Source organism: Epinephelus lanceolatus, chromosome 4 (genome assembly GCF_041903045.1).
Source record: "Epinephelus lanceolatus isolate andai-2023 chromosome 4, ASM4190304v1, whole genome shotgun sequence".
Classification (NCBI taxonomy): domain Eukaryota; kingdom Metazoa; phylum Chordata; class Actinopteri; order Perciformes; family Serranidae; genus Epinephelus; species Epinephelus lanceolatus.
Genome location: NC_135737.1, coordinates 28,351,522 through 28,373,215, shown reverse-complemented (window position 1 = coordinate 28,373,215; position 21,694 = coordinate 28,351,522). Strand labels below are relative to the sequence as shown.

The window sequence follows — 21,694 nt, the reverse complement described above, 5'->3', positions numbered from 1 at the left end:
ACTGCGCTAGCTAACGTTACCGGCTAGTGAACGTTGGTAATTAACTGACGAACCTTGTCCATTAGTTTCCAACATTTCTCCACCGTCTTTTTGTCCACGGCCCCGGGCTGGTGATGGGAGTGGAGGTGGTGATGGTGTGGCTGGAAGGCATCCTTCATCATACCGATGAGCCCCCCGCCTTTCTTCAGGTTCCCTGCCATGTTCGGGCTCGGCTAGGGTCGGCCAGAGCGGCAGACAGGCGACGCAGGGCAGGGGTCAGGGGTACCGAACCGCCGCCTGGAGTTAGCTGGACCGGGCGATGGTGATCCGGCACCCCCCGACGAGGACAGAGCCCGGGTGGCGGATCCAAGCCAGGGTCCGACGGGGGGTATAGGGAGGGAGGGATGACTATCGGATAAAGGCTCCCATGAGTGAACCCAGCACCAGTTTGTCAGATAAATATCCCAGTTCTGGCTAACACAACCACGTCGGTCACTCACACCCTGTGCAAGTCGCTGTGTGCTGCAGCTAGCTGCGCTGCTCTGTCTCTCTGCAGGGACCCACGCAGGCTAATTAGCAGAGCACCAGACCTGTCTCTGCTCGCCCTCAGCTGGAGGACAATGGCACCGTGTCTCTGCCCAAACGCCTTGAGGACTGGAGTGTGTCCTCTCCTCTTGACAATTCCCGATGTCGTTCCCCTTTTTTGTCAGCAGCAGCACAAGCAGCAGCAGCTCTTTTCGCCTGTGCTGTGTCTTGACGGGAAGTTCAGCGGCTGTGTGACAGTGTCAGCCCTCCTCTGCGGGCTGACGACACACAGCACTCACCGATGACTGAGGACACCAAGTTGCGCTTAAAACTACGAAAGCTTCACGAACATAAGCTAGAACAGAGGTGAATAAATAATTGTGGGAATTACACATTTCCCAGTGTTTTTCTATTCTCCCCGTGACGTGTATGTGCGGCCCTTTCCTTTCCTGTACGTCCCCTTCCGTTGCCCCCCTCCCTCCAACTCAAACTCCACGCCTTCCTTGTGCGCGTCCACGAGCCATGAATGTAGCTGGGCGCGCGCCTCTGCATGTGCAGCATTCATAAAACGTTAAAGGGATGCTGAATGCAGCCCTGGATTCCCTCCGCGCGGGCCTCGGTCACCCCTGACAACAAAGGACGCTTTGACACGTCTCAGTAAAAGTAACGATCCAATCACACGGCCAGTGTCCGTGAGCTCAGAAGGCACCAGCGCCCCAGTCAGGGTTGTGATTGGCTGTAATTAAAGTCAATCAGCTATCAATCAAGCTGGACAGCTAGTGCCATGGCAACTCACTCAGCAACCAGTGCCCAGCAACAAAGACCCATCCCTGTATGTCGTTAGTGTATAGTTAGTGTGCTCAAAGGTCTGAGCGGGCAGCTTCACAGCAAGCAAACATGCCTCCAAAGAAGAAAACAAAAAAGACCACAAAGAAGAAGCCAGAGAACAGTAAATCTGCTCATGAGATTATTGAATTGTTTGCCTTTTGTGATGCTAAATTATGCATTTTATAACTATTATTGTCTTGTTGCAGGTGAAAATGACTTGGAAGCAAAGTATAGGCGCAGTATTCTGGATGTAGCCATCCTACAGGATCACATTGGTGAGCAGCAATTTCAAATTGATACTTAGGCTAAACTACATATACACTAATCACAGATCTTTTTTATTCACATAGTACTTAAGGGCGGTCTGAGGTTAATTATTGGCACACTTTTATTTCTCTGGTGTATTTCTTTGGCATAAGTTATGTTTGAATACTCTAGAAAGCAGCAAATGAAAGGCTATGGTCTCAGGAATAAAATGTTTTAATGTACACATTATTTATTTATTTAATTAGGTAGTACTTGATTAAAGTCATGTTGCGCATTTGTGCAGCTGGCACAATGTTAAAATTAATTAATTCATTCATTTTCCATAAGCACTTAGCCTGTTAGGGGTTGCCGGGGGCATTATGGCATTATTAGATTGCACACGTATCAATGCATCAATGCACATATAGCATTTTATGGCTGTAGCTGGTTATGGTGGGGCTAGTTTAAACTACTTTATATACAGTTATACAGGTGTTTTAATCCAGTGGTTTCCAACCTGAGGGTCAGTCTCCCTCCAAAGGGGCCCCAAGATAACTCTAAGGGGTAATGAGATGATTGCTGGGGTAAAAAGGAAGAGGGCTGGAGCCTATCCCAGCTGACACTGGGCGAAAGGCAGGACACACCCTGGACAGGTCACCAGACTATCACAGGGCAATGCTATAATGCTATAGTTAAAACAAAATGAAGCAACCAATAGATACAGTTTGAACATTTAATTTAAGCAAGAACCAGTCCTTCCTCAGTGTAAATGTCACATTACTTTTGTCACTGACCATTCATACTAACAATTAATGAACAATATAGGTTTTTAGAGTTTCAAATTAGTTTTAATCCATCAAAAAAAGTTACAACTCTTCATTTTACAGTAGGTTGGCCCATGTAACAACCAACCACACTCACATTTGACCCAACTTTCTGATGAAATCATGTAAACCAGCTGCAATCACTCATCCCACACTTTTACATCTTACATTAAAATGTAGTTGATTTCTTTGTCTATTAACAACAGGTAGCACATTTCCAACATTTCCAAAACTACATATACAGCCAAGCTCTTGCATTCTATTTTCAGATTCAAAACAGCACCTCACCAACACTTACTGCCCTTCTTCCGACACACAACACACCTCAATGGCATGTCACTTGATCTGTCTTAGTGGCACTTCTTCCAGTGCATGCTTACAAACATAATTATTGGCAGAGGTCCGTCTTTCATACATACACCAAAATATGGAAGGATATCCCCCAACATATCAGACACAATTTAAAAAGGTATACAAACAGTTTCTTTTCAGCAGTTACACCTACAATCACTGACTGTCTATGCTTGTACTGTTTTATAACTGTCCGTACTAGACTAAGTTAATGTCTTGTGGTTGTGATTGTGATTAATGTCTTGAGAATGTGACTGTCCGGTTGTGTTTTTGTCATGTCTATATGTGCTGCAGAACAGGAACCTGCTGCACTTTTAAACTGAGTCAGGCCCATTTAACTATAACTATAATGTTACTTATAATATACGTATAATATATGAAATGAAATTTCTATCAAACACTGTTTGTTGAGTATGTTAAGTCTGCAGACCACCTTCTTACTTTCGATGCTGTAAAACTGAAATGTCACCCTCACCAAAAAAGTTAGTGACTTTCAGATGTTTTAACACAGTAGATGAGTGCAGGTCAGGAGAGCAAACTTTGTTTCTGTGACCTTCAAATGACCAGAAAATGGCTGTGCGCCAACCAACCCTGCTCTCCCCAATATTACCTCCAGGGGGCAAAGTGATTGTAGCTAAGCTATCTTGTATAAAAAAACAGGTAACACTCCTATTAAAATCTTAAGAGTACAGATCTATACTCTATTATGTCTACACTGTACTAATGCCTGATGTGTGTCCAAAGGCCTGCAATTAATTGTTTTCATTATCGAGCAATCTGTTGATTATTTTTTTAAATAATAGATTAATCATTTAGTCCATTTCATGTCATAAAATGGTGAAATATGCCGTTTACAATTTCTCAGAGCTCAGTCCAAAACTCAAAGATTTCGCAACAATCTAAAACAGGAAAACAGAAAATTCTCACATTTATTAAACAAACATTTTGTTTTATACCGGCCTTACAAAATTACTTAGTTCTTAAAAGAATAGTTGGTGTTGACAAATCATTATAACACTGCCATGTTCCATTTCTTTACACTATCTGTCAGTATGTGCTGTGAAACTAAGTACATTTACTCAGTTAAGTGGGTGGCCGTCTGGCACTCTTCTCTGATATTTCCATTTTGCGAGACCACATACTGAGACTCAAGTTTCAAAGAGGGAAAAATGTTCTTTTCTGAACTCAAGTCATCTGATGGTGTAGTTATTGCTTACTTCTCAGATTATGTTTTTGTAGCTAGCAGATGTGATAAGTGCAGTAACTAAATCAATTTACCTAAGTCCTGTGCTTCAGCGTGATTTCGAGGTACTTGTACTGTAAGTATTTCTATTATGTGCTCCTTTCTACCTCTACTCCAGCACATTTCAGGGGGAATATTGTGCTTTTTTTGTACACAACTTAGTGTCTGACAAGGGTGTAGGTATTGTTGCAAAACAGGGGATGCATACACATGAAACAAGGGGTTTGGGGTCCTCCGAGAGAAAATTGTGAGCGTGATACGCTTAATTTCCTGCAGTCTGGTGAATATTAATGCATCAATGTGTGCCTTTTCTGCATCAATTTATGATGTAAATGTCTTTAATATAGTCAAAATGAAAGTCCTCTGCTACATTCATGTTTATATTTAGAGGGCGGTGTCCCCTGCGTCCCCCGAAATCTACGCCTACACCATTTGATCAATTAAAAAATGCATTGTTGTAGATCACATTGTTATCACAAAGTTAAAACCAGCTCCACCTTGCTTAGGAACAACAGTGAAATATGCATTTGTTGATCCAGTCATGTAGTCTGGTCAAAATGGCCGTGTTTCTGCATCAGTGGTTTAACTTGAGTATATTTTGCTGATGATATTTACATAGGCTACTTTTACTTTGGTAAGATTTTGAATGCAGGACTTCAGGGAAAGTGATCTAAATACTTTACCTTCCAGTGAAAGCTGGTCTTGCACAATCTGCACCACCTAATGCTATGTAGATTTATAATGGCATACTTGAGCATGATGTATTAATAAGGCTTCAGTTTACCATATTAATTTAGTGACAACAGAATTGTCATTGGAGAATTTTTACAAAAGGTTACCGCTTTCTTATAAAGAAAAAAAAAGATGACTGGTGTGTACATTCATTCATGTGTTTGTGTGATTATCACAGCCTTCCAGTGTGAATCTGTAAAAAAGGTCCAGTCTGATCGAGCTGACCTGAGGAGACGCGTGAGAGACACGGAGCAGAAGCTGCAGCGCGAGAGACAAGACCACAGGGACGTCAACTCTGGTATGGTACAGACGGGGCATGAATCAACAATTAGCCTCCCTTTTAATAACCTGAGATAAAGCGTGGATCCCTTTGGGAGCGAGGACAAGGGGCGTGTTTGCCATGGTTAGGGTAATTCTTGAGGAACAAAAAGTCTAATTAGCTGGGTGCCTAAGCTGATTGCTGCATTAGCCTTACAAAGTGAATCAGCAATGAAAGCTAAGTCTGACATCTCTGACACAAATGTCATTCTAGACCTCAGTCGGCAGTACAAAACCATGCAGACAGAGCTGGGCAGCAAGGTGAAGAGGCTGGAGGAGGAGGTCGGCCAGCTGAAGGAAGAGCTAGGTATGAATACATCTCATCTTAATGTGTGTACCTCGATGAATACAGATGGGACTGAGTTAGCTCCCAAAATTTAAAGTGATGGCAGGCTTGTATGCATTTGTCTGTCCAGTGCTGTGTCAGGAGGAACTGAGGAAAGAGAAAAGAGAGCGTGAGCAGGTGGAGCGGGAGAAGGACACCACCATAGCTGACCTCCAACACAAGCTGGACAACATGGAAAGAGACTATGAGAAGATCCTACATGTGAGTTGCAACACAAGCCACTTACAGGCCTCTGTAGGGTTGACCAGCCATCTTTTGAGACCCCATGCACTGTAAACCTGCATGTACAGCTGTGTGCACCCTGTGAAGCTGTGTCCCTGTTAAAGGGCAGCATTGTCTCCATCCCCTCTGTTCTACAGTGACTTAATGTAGTTTGGTATTATTTTGTGTCTACTCGATTGCATATGCAGAGCAGAGGACATGGTCTAAAATAGCACCAGTCTGAGACCACTTATACGATGTGACTTGTCGTTGTCATAATAAAGCCACCACATGCATAGAATTTTTATATGATTACCATATACCAACTTGCAAATTATTATAATGAGAAGACTTTTTGTTTGTAGAGTAATGGGACAATCCTGATGGAAACAGTTGCTGTCTACAATCCTACATGGTTAAAAGCAGGTGTTTGGATGCCTAAGCAAAGGTGAACATGAAACGTTAGTACTCCAATAACTTGTTAGGACGTTTTTGGTGTTGTAGAGCAACAGAACATCAATCTACAGGTTAACCTGGATGCACACCGCTGTTTTGTTTACAGTGAAATGTAAGTTATCCCACCAGCATGACTGCGAAACAGTAAAATGAGAAGTGATGATTCAAAATGAAGCACAGAAGGGTGTTCAGGTCATACTTTCCTTGGTCCACTCTGTTGTAGAGCTGTTCTCAAATTCACAGTATTCACAATGATCAGTGTTGAGGAGTAGTGAACTACATGGAATTAAACTAGTAGCTGAACTATATCTTGCAGTAGCTTACTAGTAGTTCAACTACATTCATATCTGCATAGTGATTCAACTAACTTTTTTAAAAGTTAAATTGAAAATGGTGCCATTTGCTATGGGCTATATGCCCTCAAAAATACAAACCCATCTCTGTCGTGATTTTCATTTCTTTTCTTCTTTTTTTTTGTTAAATAGTGAGTAGCAATCTATAACAAAATTATATGCTTATTATGCTTATTCTACATAACACTATTCTAGTAAAATAATACTTTTTTATTTTGTTTGATATTTTGGTCATACACAGGTATGCAGTAGGTTGTTGGGTAACATGTAAATGGATGTTGGCTTGTGTCAAGTCTGTATTTGATCATGTGCCGATACAGTACGATACGATACAATACGATACGGTATGGTACGGTATGACGTGGTATGATACGATACGATACGATACGATATGATACGGTACGGTACAGTACGATACGATACGATACGGTATGATGCGATACGATACGGTATGACATGGTACAATACGATACGGTATGATACAGTACAGTACAGTACGGTACGGTATGACATGGTACGATATGACATGGTACGATACGGTACGGTATGATACAGTATGATACAGTATGATACGGTACGATACGGTACGATACGATACGGTATGGTGCGATACGATACGGTATGACATGGTACAATACGGTACGGTATGATACGGTACGGTACAGTACGGTACGGTATGACATGGTACGATATGACATGGTACGATACGGTACGGTATGATACAGTATGATACGGTACGATACGGTACGGTACAGTACGATACGATACGGTATGGTGCGATGCGATACGGTACGGTACTGTATGGTACGGTACGGTATGATACAGTACCATACGATACGATACAGTACGGTACGATATGATACAATGCAGTAGCTGATTTAGGTGCAAAATCTGTCAAGACTGACAAACTGAGCACATCCACAAGTCCAGGGTGCAGCCATGCCTTTTAAAGATAAAAGCAGCAGTAAATAAGGACAAGAGAGAAATGGACAGGAGGAAATAGTAGCAGCACTCCTACAATTAGATTCCTTTGGCTTTTTTATAAACAGTTGCCAGAGGTGAGTGTTGGCACCTAATAACTAGTAAATAGCTTACAGTAGGGCCTGTCACAATAGCGTGTGCAGGGGGCCTGTGGTAACTACCTTACACCAGTGCTACAAACAATTTGGGGTTTTTAAAGTAAAGGAATTATGTTTCATTTTCATTTAAGTTTTGATTCTGTCCTGTAAGTGAGCCACCTTTGATCAGCCCTGCCCACTGTTTCTTTTTTCCTTATCGCTGTGAAGACATGCTCGAGGAATGCATTTGTCTAATAGAGTTTATAAAAACTAAACCATAATAGTTTAGGTGTTCATTAGTCAGAGGTATTGATTATTGCTATTTATTAACAGATGTTAAGAGAAGTTGCTACATGCTATTGTAGAACAGACCTGGCTACCCCCACCTGGACTCTAGTGTCTGAGGGCAGGTGTCTGAGTGATGGACATTGTCTACAAAACCAAAGCTGACATTCCTGCACTTTCTCATGAATAGTGGGCTGTTGTATTTTTTTGGTTTACGTAAGACCAGAGAACAAGATGCCACTTCTTGTAATAAACTCAATTAAGTGTCATTTTATGCTGGTATGTGACTTTTTTGTATTATATTTTGCTATAATTTCATATCATATTCACATTATCATCACATTCACATTATCATTATCACTTTGATCTCTTTTTACAAAGTAGTTTCAACTATTCTTTAAGTGGTTTAAATCAACTAAACAAGATTTCTCCCTATGATAGTTCTGCTATGTTAAGCTATGCTTTCAAAGTGGCTTCCCAAACACTGACAATAATGTAATACAATGTTATGTTAACCGATAGGGACAGTATAATACTTCAAACAGGAACAATAAGACTCAGGTTGTGAAATAGTAGAACCTTCTGTTAGGACGTAATGGATGAGGGATGCAGTCAGTATCGACATTTTATAGGTACAGTCCAGTTGGCTGAGCGCAGACAGTAGATGCAAATTTTCAGTATGCAGATCTTCAAAGTGGTCAAGCCTGGAGCCCTGTTAGAGGGCTCAGCCTGTGATTATAGAGCCAGAATTTTAATAAGCAATTATCACTATTTCTCTCCTTCCCACTATGACACAGAATCTAATTATGCCTCATCTCCATCAGCTCCACTCCTAAAACTCATCAGACTTAAAGGTGGTTAAGAGGAGAGGGATATCAGATTAGACAACTGGGTGATTTTAGCTTGCATGTCATTTTTACTAATGTTTTTTCTGCAGGAGACTCTAGACAGCCTGACTTCCCAGCTGTCTGTGGCTCGACAGGGATGGGAGGACAAGAGCACGACCCTTCATCAAAATTACAAGGAGCTGCTCTCTGAGTTCGGTCTGAATGCACAGCACATCTAGAAGACAAATGAAAGCAGCTGCTCTTCTCAGTGGGACACATTTATTTAATGTTGCATCTACAACTTGTTTCAGTTTGATCAGACTGTTGCATCTGTTTGGCAGAATTGAAAGTGATATCTGCAATGGCACCAATACGCAATTCACAATTTAGTACGCCTAACACACCGATGGATGTTCTTATTATATAATGTTTTACCTTCAGAGCACAAAGCAGACCGACTCACCTATGCATGTATTCAGTAGCTCACCATGTAGTGTCTGTAATGTTGTGTAATGCCCACTAGATGTAGCAAATGACTGTTTACAGTCGGGGGAGATGATGGCCACTATATCTCAAATACACAGACTTTTTTTTATTTTTTTTTAGAATATTTTATATGTGTAAATACATTGTTGTTTTGGTGACAGGATATTTCTCAAGTCCAATAAAAGTATGATAATTACACTAACATGGTATGTAATGAATGACTCTGGGTGAGAGTACACAGTGCTGTGCATGTACAACAGTAAAGACTACTTTGATCTTACAACAGGTGGGCGTGTTAGCAAAGACGGCAATGTAGGGACAAAATTCTCAGGCTGTATTTATGCTGTGTCAGACCACTAGAGACCAAATGTGATCACAGGCAAGTGAGCGTCAGGTGAAGCTGGCCACATGAACCACAGAGACGTAAGAGGCTGTACTACAACACTGCAGTGTTTTTATTCAAGCTTCAACTATGACAAAACAGAAACAACGAGAAAGGAAAGTACTAAAAAAGTAAATGACTAACAATAGACAATAACAAGAGAAAGGCAAAATAACGGTTAATGATGCAAGAAATATGAGTTAGCTGCCCAGCATCGATAAAACCTGACGTCCCCCTGCGGGGAGCCAGATGAACAGATTTTACTTCCCAGGCTGTCATCTTTTGTGTCTTCTTCATGGCCCAGTGCAGTTTTTTTAAGCCTCTCATCTGTGAGGTAATGAATCATTTACTCGGGGATGAAGATAATTCTGTGATCTAATGACCAATTAACACAGGAGCTCAAGAGGCCTTTATCTGAAAACCAATATTTTTTCCTCAAACCACAAGGAGCTGCTGCCCTCAGAGGGTGTGTGTTTCTGTTTGTTTAGGGTTTAATGGGGTTGACTGCAGTCGTCCCAGTGCTAAAGAAAAAAAAAAGATAAGCACAGTGCACCTGTTAGTGTGGGAACACATTATTAGCAGTGTATCTTATAGCAGTATTTCCCTTATGGAAAAGTTACAATAAAAATAGCTTTTGGTGGAAAATAGTACGCAGTAAGTACTTAAGAAAAAGTATCAGTACAGCAGTGAAAAATACCCCATTACAGGTAGAAGTCCTGAATTTAATTTCTAGTTAAGTACAGTAGTATTATTAGCCAAATTTATTTCAAGTATCAAAAGTAAGAGTACTTGTTCTGCAGGAAAATGACCCCTGTGACTGATATATTGTTATATGGCATTATTCAATTGCACATGTATCAATGCATCAATGCACATGTAGCTTTCTATGGCTGTAGTTGGTTAAGGTGGGGCTAGTTTAAACTACTTTATATACAGTTACACAGGTGTTTTAATTCAGTGGTTTCCAACCTGAGGGTCGGTCCCACTCAGCAGGGGCCCCAAGATAATTCTAAGGGGTAATGAGATGATTGTTGGGTAAAAACAAAGAATTAACAAAGTCCTTATCCATTCACTCATTATCTATAACTGCCTATCCTGTTAGGGGCCACAGGGGGGCTGGAGTCTATCCCAGCTGACACTGGGCGAAAGGCAGGGTACACCCTGGACAGGTCACCAGACTACCACAGGACTGACACATACACTGTGTCTCAAATCACATAGCATACTTCCGTTAGTATACTTCCATGTAGTATACTATGAGCACTATGTACTTATTGGCGTATTGGGCAGATTTCGACAGGGTAGTGTTGTCTCAAACCAAACATGGCCATTGTGCACTCACCGGAAATGACAACCGCAAATTAGCTCATTAGCAAACTAGCATTAGTATTCGTGTTATCGTTCGCGGTAACAAATCATGGCAGACTGCTAAATTAACCCAATAAACATACTGCTGGCTTATATCAACAGTATAGTGGTGCTTACTGCAAAAAACACATGTATTTGTACAATGCAGCGACGTTCACGGTCGCACAGTCCTCGGCCGCTATTTCCAGTTTGAAAGTGGTCCCTCCCCTTCCGCTACGTACCGCGACCATTGAGGTCGAGAAGTGTCCATAGTTCCACACTCAACTTCTTGACCGTTTTGAGTGCACCATCCAGGTACTCATAGTGCACTGCATTTTTCCATACTTCTCAGTGTGAATGCACTTATGCACTCAAAATATTAAGTGTAGGTACAGAAGTACGCGATTTGAGACACAGCAAGCGAGACAGACAACTGCACGATGGTGCGGTGGTTAGCATTGTCGCCTCACAACAAGAGGGTTCCTGTTGTGGGAGCCCCTCTGTGCAGAGTTTGCATGTTCTCCCTGTGTCAAGCGTGGGTACTCCGGCTTCCTCCCATAATCCTAAGACATGCAGGTTAATTGGTGACTCTAAATTGGCCGTAGGTGTGAATGTGAGTGTAAACAAAGTCCTGCTAGTGCTAATTTTCTCTAATCTTGGCTTTTTGGGCTTTAAACAGCTATTTAAATCACTGGTGTCCTACGGGAACCCTTCTCTATCATTTAGTAAACACATAGTCCCTGATTAAGTGACATATTATATTGATATTTTATATTACATTCAATGAATAACAATTACAGAACAGAAAAACTGATAAACGGTGCAATTAACCCAAGTAGTGAATGCAATGGCTGCAGGAAGTTTGTGTAAGCTAAGCGATTTGAATGAATTTTCAGCAGATTATTTCCTGTGAGTATTGCTTTAGAGATGAGTTTCCCTGATATTTAAGGAATTCTTTATCCAATGCTCTGTCTGTATTATGTTTTTTCCATTTTTAACAATCATACATACTTAATACACTCTTTCCTTGACCAATTTAGTGTTTTCTTCTCCCTGAGGCTTGGTCATTGTTCTGTTAGATCTTTGGTTATTTAAACTGCAGGACGAGGCTGTTTAGCAGAGAGTGAAGTCTCTTTGAATATAGCTTGTGTTCAGGTCACCATGTCCTTCTCCTGTGAGGTTGTGTCTTTAATAGTAATATAATCTTTAAAAATCACAATTTCATTTAGTTGTCCTCACAGAAATGAAATGCTGAGATATAGGCCTGCTATATATATGTATGTATTCATTCATTCATTTTCGGTAACCACTTATCACAGCACTAATGACACTTTAAGGACTGGACTTTCTTGCACAAGTTTTTATATTTTATATTTTACAGTCTTGATAATTGTGCCCTATTGTATATATGTCTCTTGTTTTTACTTATTTTATCTTTGTATTTATAAGCCTGGGCAACTGGAGGACTGCTTCAACAGAATTTCATTGTTTGTGCAATGACAATAAAGATTATTCTATTCTATCCTATCCTGTTAGGGGTCACAGGGGGGCTGGAGCCTATCCTAGTTGATATTGTGTGGGAGGCAGGGTACACCCTTGACAGGTCACCAGACTATCACAGGGCTGACACACAGAGACAGACAACTATTCACACTCACATTCACACCTAAGGACAATTTAGAGTCACCAGTTAACCTGCATGTCTGGATTTGAACATTATGTTTTCTGTGTTTAAATCCAGCTCTTGACATAAAAAAAGAAATAGAATAATTAAAAAAAAAGTCAAACCTGACTTCATTGATGTTGCTACTCTGCATATTAAATTCTAGACATTGTGCCTTAGAAATATTTAAAGGAAGAAGTACATTGGGGATAGGAGGATGGATGGGAGGGAAGGGCTGTTGTATCATATAAGGTATTACTGTAATTGCCTCAGGGTCATGTCTACTTCTGTTTGCTCTGCACACTCGTGTGGCGCTGTGGAATGTTTCTGTCCAACCCTGGCATTATCTTTTTTTCTGATTGTTTTTCCTTTTTTGAAAACCTTCATAAGATATTTTGAAATAAAAAAGTTTTCTTGCATCTCATAAAATCAAGAAGGCCTCAAAACCCCCTGTTAAGCTTTGGCGACCCCTGGTGGACGTCGGGACCCCGGGGAACCAGTGATTTAAATGAAACTGTGGGAAATGTCCATTTGTTGGAACTTCTACCAGCTCAAAGCTATCTGAGACATTTCAAGGCACCCAAATTACTGCTCTCTTGTAAGGGGGAACAAACCAAAGTACAGTAGAAAGTACAATATTCCCTCTGAAATGCAGCAGAGTATTAGCATAAAGTAGCATTAAAGCAGAATACTTTAGATTTAGTTACTTTCCCTGTCTGGTAGAAGTATACACCCAGTAACTATGTACCTGATGTGTATACACCTTTTATCTACAGGTTTACCAACTAATCATTAATCAAGTGCACCGTGAGCAAAACAGTGTCCATGGTGATTAATGGACTGCTTCTAACCCTCTAATGTTGCTGTCATCAATGCATTTACTCAAAGACAGATGGTGCTTTATAAAAAAGTGGAGTCATTACGGAGAGTGACTGATGTCTTTGGACACTTCAATCTTTGAAACTTTAATCCAAGGTCAACACAGTCTTTTCGTACAAACATTAAACACAACTGAGTTTTGTGAGAGTAAAAATTTCTAAAGAGTTGATGTGGCTCTGTTATATGGTACCCAAGTGATCGATTTCCGCGATAAAAGCGGGCTGCTTTCATTTATTCTGATGAATACCTGACAATGAGTGCTGGCTGCTGCACTTCCACTGGAATTTGACTTGGCCGTCTGCTGCGTCTGTTCAGCTTTTGGGTAACACAACGAGACGGCCTCCAGCTGATGAATCAAGATGCACACACTGTAATTTCCATGGAGGCAAGTGCATGAGAGAGATCACATACAAATACACCCACCCACACACACACACACACACACACACACACACACACTCACACACAAACAAAACTAGGCAATCAATGCTTCCCCATCTGTGAGCCATCGATCAAGGCAGGAATGAATAGTGAGGGAACGAAACATGAAATAAATGAAGCTCCATTTTATTTCTCTGAAAGACAAACAATGCCAAGATGTTTTGGTCAATATGTTCAACAACAACTGTCAGCGAACAAAAGGCTGTCTAACAGCCTTGACAGCATCTCACCTTGGAGAGAATTCTCGCAGTCTGAATACCTTTTCTTTGAGCACAGGACAACAACAACAGCAACAAGCCTTTTGCAATTAATTGCCAGCAAATCAATAGGAAAGCTCTCACTTAAAAATGTGCACCAGTCTCACTGTGAATTAGGTAGTTTCCACTGATGGTCGGTTATGTCTTTCACTTGGCATCCTCAGATCAAGTGCTCATTAGCGGCTGTTATGGGGCGGATGTACACGTGTGCTGTTAACCTTGGGAAGTCTGGGAAGAGGAGGAGGAGGAGAGGGGAAGGACATTGTTTGACAGTGCAGGGATGCAGTAGCAATGTGATGAATAGATTTCACAGTTGGTGTTGTGACCAATGAAATTGTACTGAATGCAAAGTTATAGACCCCGAATATTAACAAAAATTCTAAATATCACAGGTTTCATGTTTTGGTTTCTAGAGATGGACTGTGAGGCTTAAAAATGTGAATTTTCTGTGAGGAAAAAAATTATTTACACAGAATGGGCTGATAAGAAAGTCGCTCTTCAAGTGTACGGGATGTGAGCTGCTAGCGTGGCAAAATGCATCAGCCTCAGTACACTATAATTCCTAAATCCTTGCAGAATTACAATCAACTACAAGGAAATTGGTATTGCTATGTGCTACAACTGGGTAAGCTTGAGGAGTGAAGTAGATTTTCACACACCTCTGCAGGCACTCAGTGCTCATCATGGGCTCCATAAATCCAACAGCAGCTAGGCAGTGGTGGGTAGAGATGCACTGAATTTATGGACCTGGAGCACCAGAGGCAGAGGAAGGAAGCGTGAGCCCGATGAGATAAACTTGACACAGCAGTGACATACAGGTGGCGGTTTGAGTGTTTACGCGCGTGTGTCACTCTTGTAAGAGCTGTGTGGGTGTGGGTGCTGAGGATATGCACTATGACATGCAGGTTGGTGACGCACTGAAGGGAAACTTGTCAGCTCTAATGCCGCAGTGGGAAGATTGGGAGACAGGCACTCAAGAGAAGAGAGGAGAGGAGAGGAGAGGCAGCCTGAATTAAACTGTAAATCAGATGCAGGTTATTATGTGTGTTCACTCACTGTCCTGAGGAGAGAGAAAATATCCACTGAAAATCACAGTGATAGATGGACTACAGGTGAGCGGATATAGCACATGAGTGAGTTGTTAAACTCATTAGCCTCCGTTAGACTTCCCACCCACGCCAATTCTCAGCTGTTCGTCGAATTCACAAGTGTGCAGACGTTAATTCAGTTATGGGAGATAAACAAGAGGTAGATGCACGAGCTCCTTCTGGTTCACTCAACAGTCGTCATGTTTACTCAGCCAGAAACCCATACATCCTCATGCCGCTTCCCCCGCATGCGTATTATGTCACAACAAACCAAGTGCACTGTTTGAATATTTCTCCTGGATGAATAATAAAAACTAGAAAAACAAAGTGCACTCAGACGCTATTTAGCATGACAGATCTAAACAGCTCAGAAGGTCAAATACATCAGAGTAAAGAAGAGACGAAACCAGAAACCCCTCAGAGCGGAGGTTGTTTTAAGAAATGTATTTATAATGGAATAAAAATGTCAACATAAGAAAATAAAGCATATAAAATATGGCAGCCAAACCCTGCCGTCTCTCTCAGTGGTTGCCCAGAGAAGGTCGCCCAGTGTTTCAGTGGGATTTGTTTTAATTCTTACTCTACTGCTCTCCATGCCTTCAAGGTAATTGGCAATCTCATTCCAACTACGCTTGATTTAGCACCCCTGTAAATGTTTTTAGTGTTTAAGGAGTTAGCATCGGGTGCAGCATGAGCCTCCATTCTCTCATGAGTTTCTTAGTGATGTTCAGCAAATGGATAGAAACTTCTGGTAATGAAATGTGGGTCTGTTTTTTCTTTGCTATTTGCTCAACAAGTTATTATATAAAGAAATATAGAAACATTGACTGTATGTGAAGATTTTTTTTCCCACCATTACGCTCTGTGTCTAAATGTCATGATGTGTCCATATAAACATAACACACATGTAGGTCTGTATCTCTCTGTTCTATTAACACGAGCAACTTGTTACTGCTGCAATAAAAAAAACAACACTTTGGACCATTACTGGGGAACCCTGTTGATCACACTGTATTTACACACCGTCTGGAGGACATTAATAGTTCATTACTTGAGGATTAGGTGCATTGGCACTATTGGCGCTCCAGCAGATGATAACAAAATGCCTCTGCGACTGCCGTTCATTTCTATCTGGTGCCAAATCAAGCAGATTCGACGCTGTTTCAAACGCTGACGTGTTCTTGTGGGAGTTTAGACACGCTGCAGACCTGAATTGAAATGCCACCTGAAGTCCTGAAACACTTCTCAGCAACTGATTGAACTGACGTTGAAAAAGTCTGTGTGTGTCTGGGGTCTGAACCCAAATGTTCAGAACCATCAATTCACTGAAAACTCTGTATTAGTACAAATGTGCTGCAGTTCGCTCCAGGTCTGTCAGCAGGCTGATTTGCCACAGTTTCACACGTTCTGAAACAGCATACCAACTACAGCCATTAATGCAACAACAGGTGCTTGAAAAGTATAGTTGAGGCAGTGTGGGTGAACTCATATCTGTGCGGGTGAAAAATAAAGCAAATGACAGAATGATTCAACAACAAGGCGACAGCATGATCACTCACATATGACTAAAATCCAAACTACATGTTTATATCACGATTTGACATAATGATTTACAAATGCAGGATACTAATTATGATGAAATACTTTTCAAGGTAATTTGTTATTATAGAATGAAAACGTTGCCTCAGTATTTGTTATTTCTCCATGAATTATCACAATTTCCACTGGTAGAGAGATGGTGACTCTAGAGTGGGCTCATTTTTTAAGGCTTTTAGGCCCACGTTCTTTTATATGCAGACTTGGAGAGGTATCCAAATGCAAAGGGGGTGCCGAATTGTCAGGCATATTTTTCCAGGGCTAACTAATTTAAGCTTTTTTCTTTTAAGGGGTTGTACTCTCTATATAACAGCCTGCTATCTCAGATTTATGGACATTTTTTCATAGTTTTGACTGTTACCTTCATTAGTTTCTTCTGTCTTTTGTTTATCTGATAACAATTTAAATGGGAGGATTGTTGCCGGACCATTCAAGAACTTGCCAAGATGTATGTTGGCTTCTTATAGTGTCACAGAGAGACTGGATTGGAATGGAGAGTTTTACCACAATCTGTGTGGTGTGACATATTGACAATCATGCAGAAAACGATGAAACAAAAAGATGGTGAATGATCAATAGGTCAAACACCTCATTTCAACATTCACTCTATTTCCATGCTGCTACTTTAAAAGAGCATATAAAGAGAATTTCTAACCATGACAACCTGGAGATGAAAAAATGACGAAGATAGAAAGTGAATGTAGCTATTAAAAAAAAAAAAGTACAAGAGCGATACTGCAGCGGTGCCTTCAAGCTGTGTAGAGTTGGTGGCCTAGTTCTGAGGGAGGGTGACTGACAGAGCCTGATGGGCAGATTTGAAATGATGGACACATCAGACATAAGCAAGAAGCGGTGAGGACAGGTGGACGACCGTTGATTCCCACTGTGCAACAGTCAGGCTATCATGCAGTAACACCTTCAAACCGGTCGGTTCAGCAGGAAAACACTAAGTGATGTGTCACAGCCTGTGCAGGAAGTAACCTAAGATCCCTGCTGCTGCTGGTTTGTCCTCATTGTTTCACTTGTGGAAGGATGATTGATATAATACAAGCTACATTTTCTGTAACTGATGAACTCAATCTTTCAGTCCTGCTCCTGATCAGTTTGTATTAAAGGGACAGTTCACCCCCACAAAAATACATATTTTTCCTTACCTGTAGTGCTGTTTATCAATTTAGATTGTTTTTTGTGTGAGTTGCCAAGTGTTGGGATATCGCCTGCAGAGATGTCTGCCTTGCACATTTGAAAAACTCAACAGCAATGTCTCTTTCCAGAAATCATGACCCAGTTACTCAAGATAATCCACAGATCTTGTTGTGAGCAGAACTATTTTCTTTCTACCAAACTTCACCCCCCATTCACCAATCAGTTTGCAGAAGGAAGCGTGCATCTACTGCTAGCTCATTTAGCACCACTGAGCTAACAAATGTCACAGCTCAGCCGAAAAAGCCGCCATTAATTTTTACTGTCATGAGCACAAGCCTCTCATCTCTTTTCAGAAATCATGACTCGGTTACTTAAGATAATCCACAGACATTGGTGTGAGCAGTTTCATGTTTGATTTTCTTTCTTCCAAGCGACACCCACCAAACGTGTAACCGTGCAGAAGGAAGTGTGCATCTACTCATGGATGAGAGTCTTGTGCTCATGACAGTAAATATTAATGACATCCTTTTCGGCTGAGCTATGATGTTTGCTAGCTCAGTGGTGCTAAGTGAGCTAGCAGTAGATGCACGCTTCCTTCTGCAAACTGATTGGTGGTTGGTGGGTGTAGTTTGGTAGAAAGAAAATAGCTCCTACATGAAACTGCCCACAACAAGGTCTGTGGATTATCTTGAGTAACCAGGGTCATGATTTCTGGAAAGAGACATTGGCGCTTTGAGCACTACAAGCCGAGTGCCATCTTGTTCCATTATATTAAAGAGAAGGCAGACATCTCCAGGACTCAGTAACTCACACCAAAACAATCTCAGCTGATACATAGCACTACAGGGTAAGAGGGAAAACATGGATTTTTGATTTTGGGGTGAACTGTCCCTTAAAGACCTTGGGCTGTATTCACAAACATTTTAAGAAAAACAATCTCAGAGAGCTCCTCACTTAATCTAGACATTTTTAGTAAGGATTCCCAGCTTTGGAGTGATTTAGGATAGTTCTCAGAGCAACTCTGAGCAAGGAAGGGACAAAAACATTTGCCTTACTGAGGTGATGCATTCTTTTAACAGGTGTGATTGGTTGTCACAAGACACGCCCTTTTGGGAGCCTACAAGATGTGGACACCCAGTGGAAATGAAACGAACTGCACCACAATATGAGACTAAAAGTGTTGTTATAGTGTTAAGTGGGAAGTGTGTGCGTATCCCTAATGAGATCGACCACAAACATTACCCCTGCACAATCTAATCTGTAGCATTTCATTAACTTGCTGTTATCCAGTCTTTGCCTCTTTGTCTTTCCACCATTTTCTCCTCTGCGTAAGAAATTCTTAAGCCTCTTAAAGTCCTCCTCCCTGCTCCTCACAGTTTTTCACCTTAGGGACTCTTAAGGTCGAAGATGAAATTCTAAGAAAACATCACGACTCTAAGAATTTTCTTAGAATTTCGTCACTTAGAGGAACTCTTAGCACTAGGAGGCTTTGTGAATACAGCCCCTGGTGAAGATATATTTTAAGACTAGTTTGGGTTTTTGCAGAAATAAAAGTAGAAAATGTCAGAGAGCATCTCGGCTAATGTGAAATAAAAAACTCCTCTAAGCAGTTGTAAAACATCACATTCAGTCAAAAAGTTTGAACTGCCTTGACATTTGAAAAGAATTCAAATCAACTGCGGATAAAAAAAAAAATGCACTTTTGCTTTACCAGGGACATCTGTTGGGTTGGAGCTGGGTTTCATTCACGCTCTGGCACGTCCTTGTGAAAGCTCAATCACTCTTGAACATACCTCTCATCTCTTACAAAGAGTGTATACGGCACAGGAGACTGTATGTATATTTTTAAGAGAGATATCGTGAAAAGGAGGTGATGAGACAACAAATGTGTCAAAGATGTGGGACAGATGGAGAAGAAAGTAATGTCAAGACACATAGGAGGGAGGAAATGAATGGATGTCTTTGTGTGTGTGTAGCCACCATGGTTTTAAGCAGGTATTCAAAACAGGAAATCATTTCATTCTTCCAGCTACTCAGCACCACTCTAGCACTTAATCACTCGATGAGCATCTGCCAACACCTCTGGACATGCATCGCTGTCTTTCAGAGATACCAACAGTTAAAACATTTTTTTAATAGAATATCACTACTATAAAAGAAGTCCGTGTGTCTGTACGTCTCTGTTTGTTTGTTTGTTTTCTAGGTTCAGTTGAGTTTGTTGTCTTCTCAAGGCTGTGGTGCTTTCTTCAGCCACAAGATAATACTCATGGTTTTTGGCACTTTCAAAATAAAAGGATTTGAAGGGTGACCTTGCATTAGTCTGTTCATCTTTGCAGCTCTTCAGAGGCAATATACGTTCATACAGTAAATTGTCAGATAAAAAAAGTAACTTGTTTGAAGTTTTTTTTTAAGAACAATAGAATAACAATATTCAGTACTGATAATCCAACAGAGGACAGAAATAATTTAAAAAGGGAAAAAAAAGGAAACAGCACAATGATAAATGACTGAAAATACTGCATAGTACAAATGCCCCGTAGCTGTTTTTGTCCGTCCTGTCTGACACAGTACAGAGGGCCAACAGGGACAGACCACAATGAGACAGACTCATCAGTTTCTCCTATCACCAAGGAAAAAAAATCACCCAAGGAGACTCCAAAACTGACTACTGGCTGTTGCCTCTCGGGCAAAACAAGGTTCACAGCACTGTTCTGCCCTTTAAGATCAAGCTCCAAATGGCTGAATCAAAATACCATGTGATCTTTGATCCCTGGAAAGAGAGGTGGCTGCTGGGAAATCAGTCCTGTTAGATTCACTGGGCGTTATTCAGGTTCACTGCTATTTGTGGTCTTATCCCACTCTATGCTCTCCTCACTGTGCGTAGGAGAGGGGAGGGTCCCAGTGGCCCCCGCGGGACGCATCCTCAGTCCCTGGAAGCGCCGGCACTCGGGGCAAATGCGGATGTGGCTGCACCCCCTCGCAACTAGGGCAGCCTCCTGTGCCAGTCTGTGGGAGAGGGGTTCAGGCAGTCCGGTGCCCCCGCACAGCTTGCCGTTGCTGAGGCTGACGGCGGCAGCTCGCGCCCGACGCTCCTCCAGGGGCAAAGGTCGCGGCCGCAGCATCAAAGCCGCCCGCCGGCGCCTCACCTGCAGGCTGTCGCGACACAGCACGATCCCATGGAGCTCCCGCAGCATCTCCTCACACACTGACTGCTGAAAGCACACAAACAGGGAGAAAAAGATAGGGGAGAGGGGGATAAGAGAGGGAGAGAATGGGAGAGAGGCCAGACATCTCACTGACTGACTGACTTGATCAGGACAAACTGATGTGACTGAACATCATGGACACATAACACACACATTTCATCTTTATAATCAGTGTACAGTGGGAACAACAGAGAGACGGCTGGTGTAGCTTCAACAACCATCAGTATAAATAACACATATAGTCCATTTTGAATTTTTAACTTACTGTTCAGACACATACAGACATGTAACATACATTTTATCTCCAGGGCTGCTGACGGACTGCTCCACTGGGTATCTACAGTATGTAAACTCAAATAATAACAAAGACAGACATGATACTGCAGCTCAAGTGTAAAACAGGAGAGGCTAATTATCGATCCACGCATGCTGCACATGTAACAACAAGGATGCATACACACACACACACACACACACACACACACACACACGTTTACAAGTTAGAGTGAAGAATCAATCTATGCTGCTCAAGAAGAAGAAATCACGAGTTTTTTTGACTTTCACATTCTGAATGTTTATTGAATTATAATCACAGTGTGGAGTCAATTTGAAAAGACAATTATCAAGTATC

General features: G+C 41.5%; 3 protein-coding genes across 4 annotated transcripts in view; 1 reads left to right on the top strand and 2 right to left on the bottom strand.

The window, feature by feature from the left end:
* Positions 1 to 977, bottom strand: part of cbl (Cbl proto-oncogene, E3 ubiquitin protein ligase) — a 41,923-nt gene extending 40,946 nt beyond the window's left edge. The window contains exon 1 of the mRNA XM_033631370.2: positions 54 to 977. Coding sequence (XP_033487261.1) covers positions 54 to 200 — 147 coding nt within the window. The 5' untranslated portion in view covers positions 201 to 977. The remainder of the gene's footprint in view (positions 1 to 53) is intronic.
* A 363-nt stretch (positions 978 to 1,340) lies between these two features.
* Positions 1,341 to 9,260, top strand: drc12 (dynein regulatory complex subunit 12 homolog). Its single transcript, XM_033631371.2, has 6 exons — positions 1,341 to 1,453; positions 1,539 to 1,607; positions 4,907 to 5,026; positions 5,261 to 5,353; positions 5,463 to 5,593; positions 8,683 to 9,260. Exons 1-6 carry the CDS (start codon positions 1,402 to 1,404, stop codon positions 8,809 to 8,811), a joined length of 594 nt encoding a protein of 197 aa, XP_033487262.2. The 5' UTR covers positions 1,341 to 1,401; the 3' UTR covers positions 8,812 to 9,260.
* Positions 9,261 to 13,875: 4,615 nt separating this feature from the next.
* grik4 (glutamate receptor, ionotropic, kainate 4) overlaps positions 13,876 to 21,694 on the bottom strand; it is a 438,583-nt gene continuing 430,764 nt past the window's right edge. For both annotated transcript variants that reach the window (XM_078167104.1, XM_033632251.2), the window contains one exon: positions 13,876 to 21,069. In XM_078167104.1, the coding sequence (XP_078023230.1) occupies positions 20,680 to 21,069 (390 nt within the window). In that variant the 3' untranslated portion in view covers positions 13,876 to 20,679. The remainder of the gene's footprint in view (positions 21,070 to 21,694) is intronic.